The sequence below is a fragment of the Monopterus albus genome, unplaced genomic scaffold, assembly GCF_001952655.1.
Source record: "Monopterus albus unplaced genomic scaffold, M_albus_1.0 scaffold32.1, whole genome shotgun sequence".
In the NCBI taxonomy this organism is placed as follows: domain Eukaryota; kingdom Metazoa; phylum Chordata; class Actinopteri; order Synbranchiformes; family Synbranchidae; genus Monopterus; species Monopterus albus.
In genome coordinates, this window is record NW_018127912.1 from 1,600,375 (window position 1) to 1,607,316 (window position 6,942).

Consider the following 6,942-nt stretch of genomic DNA (forward strand, 5'->3'; position numbering starts at 1 on the left):
TCTTTCCCGCCCAGCACCATCCCTGCATCAGTCCTGTGTTCACTGCAGTACATTACATCGTTAGACGTGTTATATTCTAGTCACTTATACTCTTCTTTCCATTCGCTTGTAAATTTTCATTGCCGTTTCATTTTTCCATAGTCTGTCTTTTGTGTTTCTGGTTCTTCTGTAGCCGACAACATAAATGCAGCTAGCCAGCGACAACTACTGTTTGCCTTACTATTGAACTAAAAGGCGCAAATGAATTGGGACATCTGTGGAACATTACCGTTGTGTTGGCAAAGTGCAGTGGGTCTCCCCCCCAATTTAACCTTTATTTAAACAGATAATCTCACTGAGACATGAGGTCTCATTCTCAATGGAGATCTGATAAAACCTGGTGGCCACAGCAAGCCACCTACTGTGGTGGCCACACAGTAATGTTCTCTGGCCATGGTTAATGTTGAACCCTGCATTTTAACATATTAATGCCTTCACGTGCAGGGTTTTACCTTCTATTTTGAACAGAATTCATTGGTATTTTTAACCAGACAGGTGTGACTTGACAAACTAATCAACCCAACAGCAGCTTTGCACTTATATTACACTACTGCATTAATTACTTCAGTTTTCTAAGAAGTCCATAATAACAACCTGTTCTAGGAGAGCAGGTTAATTTCTCTCACCTCCTACAGCAGACAGCAGTTGCTGCAGCAGATCTATGTAGACATGAATAGGATTTGCCTCAGAACCCTTTGATACTGAAGGCTGAGGCTCAGAGGCCAGCAGTGTGTGCACATAGCGGCCGATGGCTGGTGCATCATCCTGCATGTCTGCTAGGCGTGTAGACATTGGCGTGGCACCGGCACTGTGGGCTAAACACATCCTCAGGTAGATCACAATCTGGCAAAACAGGGAAATTAGGCAGAAAAATCAACTTACTCCTCCCCAGATACACACACTTTGCAAAGTCATGAATGTTACAGGATGACCACCTATTTACCTCCGCGAATGCAGATGGGTTAAAAGGAATGGTGGAGGTTCCAACAATGTACTTAGCTGGAGTCTTGATCCTCTGAGACGCCTATTAATGACAATTTCAAAACCAATATGAGATATTTTTTTAGCAAAAATGGCCACCTTGTAACTTGGGCGCACTACATATAAGATGATTAAAAAATACGCAGATGGCCTCACTTTCTCCTGGACGTATGCCACCATATCAGGAAAGGAGGGCATTGGCTTTGGTCCTTCTTTCTCTGAGCTCTTAGTAGGAAAAGCCCTCAACACCCTCTGGGCCTCCCCAGACACCTCTTCTCTCCTAAAACACACAAAGCCTGCTTATTTTATCTCCTTTCACCATTCAGACTAGTTAACATTTAACACATTGATCTCAGTTGTATCCTATTGTGTGATCTGGTCTATATATTTTTTATTTATTTATTTATTTTTACATCAAAGATTTCTGGGTTTTGGGACTTACGAGTCTCCAGCAGCCAATAGCAGTAGATATCTTGATGGCACGTGATCGGGAGCAAACACCGTGCTAGCAAACTTCATGGCCACCTGACGAACTTGTACCTCAGGCTGGCGAAAAGAAAAATCAAAAGTGTTTGATTTGCCTGATGCTTAGGCAACGAAACTGTCAAAATTAACTGGGTTGTGTGTGTGTGTATGCACATCAAATATCTACTTTGGCTGTATGCACTCACCTTTCCAATGTACGCAGCCACCAGGTAGCATAGGCTCCAACCATCATTGACAAAGCTTCTTGAATGGCAAGACGAACATCAGGCACCTCCTAAAGAAGATAACAGAATTATTGAAATTTAAACACCAGGTACATCACTGTGCTCTCCTAAAAACAGAGGCAAAGAAAATGATTATATAATAAAATGTTCACTGCTGATTTTCCTGTATTGTTTTTGTTGTGTGGACTTTCCTTTCAGTACATTTAATACCGGATTCTTGAGAGTTCATTCATCTACCTTGCACATGGACTCAAAAAACTGCTGCACAAGTGCGATATCCTTTGTGAACAGCTGTGGCATGCGGCTAAAAGAGAGGATATAAAGAGTAGAGTATTTTTTAATTTCCAAAATACTGCACCAAGGTGGTAACGTTGATGAAAAAATATTTCATTTTACCTTGACAGTTTTCCAACCGCAGAGTATGCAACACATAGTAACTTGGGATCCTAAAAGGACAAATGTGGTTTAGTAGGTATAAATCTAACTCATCTGTATGCACTTGAAGATTAAATGCATGTTGTTACTGGTATTTGTTTTACCTCCTTATATTCATTGATGAGTTTGGTAAGACCATTAAGTAGCATTAGCCCTAATGGCTTATTAGTGTCAGGGCATCTGAAAAACAGGAAAATTTGAACGTTTATTTTTCAAAATGCAAACATATTGTGGTCAGTTCAAGGCAGATACTGTCTTAGTTATATTTAATACAGCCTCGAACTGGAAGTCTGTGGGGTCAAACTCCCATGCCTACAGATTTGATATGGAGTAGACTGTAATACAACATGGCTATGTTGTCATTACAACATGAAGTATTGCTTACTGATTTATCAATATGTCGCTCTTAACTAGTTTGCCAGTCTATGTTTGTATTCGTCACTGTTGTCAAATATACTGTTTACACTGTGCTGTGGAAGATTAATAAACAGTGTTCAAAATGCTAATACGGTTACTTTGACATGGAAAGAAAGGTATTCTGGATGTTATTGAGACAGAGGAAAAATAAAACTCTTCTTACACCATGCAGATGTGATGGACAAATTGCAACGTGAGAAACAGCAGTTTATTGTTGGTGTTGGCTCCAAACAGACCATCATACACAACCTAGAGAGTAAAAGTGAACTAATGACAATGACTGTACACTACACTGGAATATTTCATTTAATTTGAAATTCTGAAAATTGAGGATCAAAACTGTATCCAAAAGAATAGCCAAACATCATACCTGGATATTGGCTGGAAAACACTCTGCGGCTAGACGAGACCGGAGAAGATGTGGCAGGATCTTAAGTTTGACTCTTGTGCTTACCGGCTCGTGTTTCAGCTCTTGCTTCACATTGCCACCCTATTATACATACAAAATTGCATTACATACTTAATGTTTTAAAATAATAATAATAATAATCATCAAGTTCGGCTTGAAAATTAAGTGAGTTTGCAAACCTTTGTTTTAAGAGGAACATCCCCCAGATACACCTTGTACATCTTGTTAATAATTAGAGGGTTGTTCCAATCAATGATGCTGAAAGATAATAAAACAAATGCAAAGATATGAATAAAGTTTAGTAATTTCAGCATTTCTTTCTGAAGTGTACTGATCTATTTTATCAGCCTGATAAACACACAGCCTAAAAAAAAAACATTATTTGAATGCAAACAAACCTGTAGCACAACAGGTTTGCCTAAAAATTTGGTAATTTACTGTATAAACTGTATACTGGGCTAGAATAAAAAAACAACAGATAATGTAGGCCTACGCCTTTCTACCTACCTCTGTTTGCTCTTCAGCTCCAAATCAGCTGCAGTGGCCACGCTGTGTCTCGTGTCGCTGGACGCTACTACCAGATGAACAACTGTCTCCACTTCTGGGACTTGCTTTGCCTCTATGAATTTCACTATCCCCAGCTTACACTGTTGAAACCAAATACACAATGAAGGAGTCATTAGCCAATAATCAAGACAAACAGAACTTTGATCATCAAGCTCAACATACAGTCAAATTATTATGCAGCCCTCAAATACAGGGGATAAACTATTAGGAGCTATTGAACTTGCATCTGATGGACAACGTCTGGATTGAGCTTGAAATGTGATAGCTTCCTGTTGAGTAGATTATTTTTCACACTGGTCCTTGGCAACTTTGCAACCTTAACTAAAATTACTCAAACTAAAACTGAAACTAAAATAAAGTAACATGAAACAGAAACGACTCCATGAAATTAAAACTAAACTGAAACTAATGAAACCCTTGGTGGAACTAAAACTAAATGTAAATTCAGACTGAATCCAAAAATAATATCAAAATTAAAACTAATCTGAAAATGGAAAGCTATACGTTAAAAGAGGATTGTAAAATCCAAAACTTTCCCAAGTCCGAGTCAAGTCTGGAGTCATTTAGGTACAAGCTGTAAGTCAGTCAGACATCTATTTACGTATGACTTGAGTGGCCATCTCTGACACACAAAAGTACAGTGTAACCTGTCTGAACGGGCAAACATTTTACAACTATTCAACTGTACCTGCTCTAGTTGCTCAGCGCTCCACTGGGCCTCTCCAATCACTCTCTTGGCAGCATAAACACTCATCCCTGGAGGAGGCTGGGGGAGACCCTGGCCACCCACAGCCACTGTTCCATCTGCAGAACTCCCCTGGGAGGAGGAGGGAGCAGGGCGAGTCGGGGATTCATTAAGCACAAACCTAGAGGACCCAATAAAGAAAACAAGTCAATATTCTTGTTCAAAAGATAAAACACCTCTAACCAAATAGCTAATATACGTAGTCAAACATTACAAAAACTCACCCATAAGGCATCAGTAAAACATCTAACATGAACTCCAGCAGCAATGTCACTGTCTTTGGCCGCTCAGTTAGGTTAAATAGAGAAGCACTCTTGGAGGTATCTGCAGGATACTTCATATGGTAAAGAGTAGGGATCAGCAGATGCATTAGGCTAAGAGAAGAAGGAGACGACAGAGAGGAAATGGAAAAACAATCCAGTAAAAAAAAAAAATTGTAAAAGAGTACTGAGGCTGTATGTGTGTTTAGCATTATGCATGTGTCAATCAAGCTAAAAGTCAAGAGAATTTGAAAAACATACATCTTTTAATCCACTACTGGGTAAATAGTAAATATCCCTGTGTGTCCTGAAGTGTGGGAGTGGGTGTGTCCCTCACCTGTCCTGCTGTGGTTGTGGCTTGCCTTCCATGGCAGTGAGGAGGGTGGGGGCCAACTCACACTGTTTTCCCACCTCCAGACGTGGGTATCCCATTTTAATGTAGATGATAGTAAAATTCTGTAAAAGCACACACTTAACAATCATCACTATTATTTTAAATAACAGACCTCTTCTTAATCAAGTTATAGAAAGAGTTAAATTTCACAGATTTGGTCACATGACCACATAAAGTCCACTTTAAATTAAAAATCACTAAGGATTTACAATGTTATTAGGAGGTATTAAAATCATAAGTCACCAAAACACAGATCCAGCCCAGCAGCTGTCTTATTAAGTAACTAGCTGTCAGTTAACTAATATTCAGGTGTGATGCCTCCCCAGTGTTTCAACTGAATATTGAAAAGTGCAGTGAAATTGACTTTTTTTTTTTTTTGCACCATACTCTCAATAGCAGGTATCTAATATTTTTATCAATTATGAAATGACACACTGGTGTTACCATATCGAGAACAGGAAGCAAACAAAATGCTGATGTCATGATCAATTTATATCGCACATCCTCCTCTGTAAGATAAGACTAACCGTAACGAAAGAGGCAGCTGCAGGGTCCTGGTACTGCACCAACAAAGTTTCTACTGGTAGCTGAATCTTAGGTCGGCTTTTTATCCTCTTGTTCAGGTGGACCAACAACTCCATTACCTAAGAGAGGATACAGAGAAAGCCATTCGGTGATATACTTACATGAAAGATGCATAAATCAACACTTAATGTAAACAGAGAAAGCTCTGATATCTTTATAATCATCTTTGCATACAAGCAATGAAAGTCCCTATCAGTACAATACAAAGAATGTTTTAAAAGGTTATAAAATTGTAATACATTGTTGTTAAAGAGAAAGGTCTGATCCCATATGACTTCAATTGATTCACATTTTTAAGAGGTGTGGCTATAGAGCACAGACTGAAAAGACACTGTAATCTCTTTAGGCACAGAGATAGACACCACCCTTCTTACTTTCTTTCGCACACCCTCCTGAACACTGGAGAGTTTGAGGAGCACAGGGGGAAGGAACTTGGAGATAATATCTTGTAGCTGTTCATCTGTTTCTGCATGGCCCAGGCGAAGGAACACACGTTCCAATTGATCTGTCAAAAAAACACATTTAACACCGTGATCAACTATTATGTCTCATTTTCTAGGCAGTTTTAGGCATACTCTAAGGACAGAGTACACATATGCTTAGTTTAAAAACGGAAAAAGCACTTCCTTAATTAATCAGAAAGCAGCTTTCCATTCAAATACGAGAGCAACCCACTGGGTAAATGCAACAACATGCAAAACCAGTCTGTGCGATCATCAGCTTCATACACACGGAGGATCTATACTTTAAACAGTGAACTATAAACGGACAGTTCGTCGTGCATGTTGCTGCAGTTTGACTGACATGCTGCTGTGTTGGTGCAACCATAACCCAGCCCTATCGTCTCTCTCCTGGTTTGGCTTACCAACCAGCTAGCTACAGCAACTGAGAGACTATCCACGCATTCGTTTCTATACCATGCCCCTGGCTTTTCACTCCCAGTGACACCCTGCGCAATCAATCCCAATAGCCCTAAAGTCTTCACATTTTAAATATACACCATGAAAGTTTGATTCATGAAAACATATTAAGAGCCTAGATGATAGTTTCGTTCTGAGCATGACTGGGCAAACGGCCTTCTGACGATAGCATTCTAGCTAGCAACATAGTTGAGTAGCTAGCTATCTTTACTGCCCCAGATTTTTACTGAAGAAAGACTTATCGTTACTTTAAAACACCTCAGGCGTTAGAATGAAGCTAGCCCGTTTTTAACATATTTTTACACAGCCACAAACATAACCATTTAGTACATACTGATCACTAATTACGCACACAAAACTTACTGAGCTCATCCTGAGCAGCCATGTTTGCAGTGGTTAAGTCATTAGCGACCCTGCCGGTTTCTAACGTCACTGCACTCACAGAGAAATCACAGGTAGCCTACGTAGTGTAGCTACACG

General features: G+C 39.6%; 1 protein-coding gene across 1 annotated transcript in view; it reads right to left on the reverse strand.

Moving 5' to 3' along the window:
- The window catches only part of ecpas (Ecm29 proteasome adaptor and scaffold), an 18,776-nt gene extending 11,834 nt beyond the window's left edge, over positions 1-6,942 (reverse strand). The window contains 19 exon segments of the mRNA XM_020596973.1: positions 666-882; positions 983-1,063; positions 1,177-1,300; positions 1,463-1,566; positions 1,692-1,717; positions 1,720-1,780; positions 1,968-2,034; positions 2,127-2,176; positions 2,270-2,345; positions 2,746-2,831; positions 2,953-3,072; positions 3,171-3,249; positions 3,499-3,638; positions 4,247-4,424; positions 4,528-4,677; positions 4,901-5,019; positions 5,485-5,601; positions 5,917-6,047; positions 6,826-6,942. Of these exon segments, the coding sequence (XP_020452629.1) occupies positions 666-882; positions 983-1,063; positions 1,177-1,300; positions 1,463-1,566; positions 1,692-1,717; positions 1,720-1,780; positions 1,968-2,034; positions 2,127-2,176; positions 2,270-2,345; positions 2,746-2,831; positions 2,953-3,072; positions 3,171-3,249; positions 3,499-3,638; positions 4,247-4,424; positions 4,528-4,677; positions 4,901-5,019; positions 5,485-5,601; positions 5,917-6,047; positions 6,826-6,847 (1,948 nt within the window). The 5' untranslated portion in view covers positions 6,848-6,942.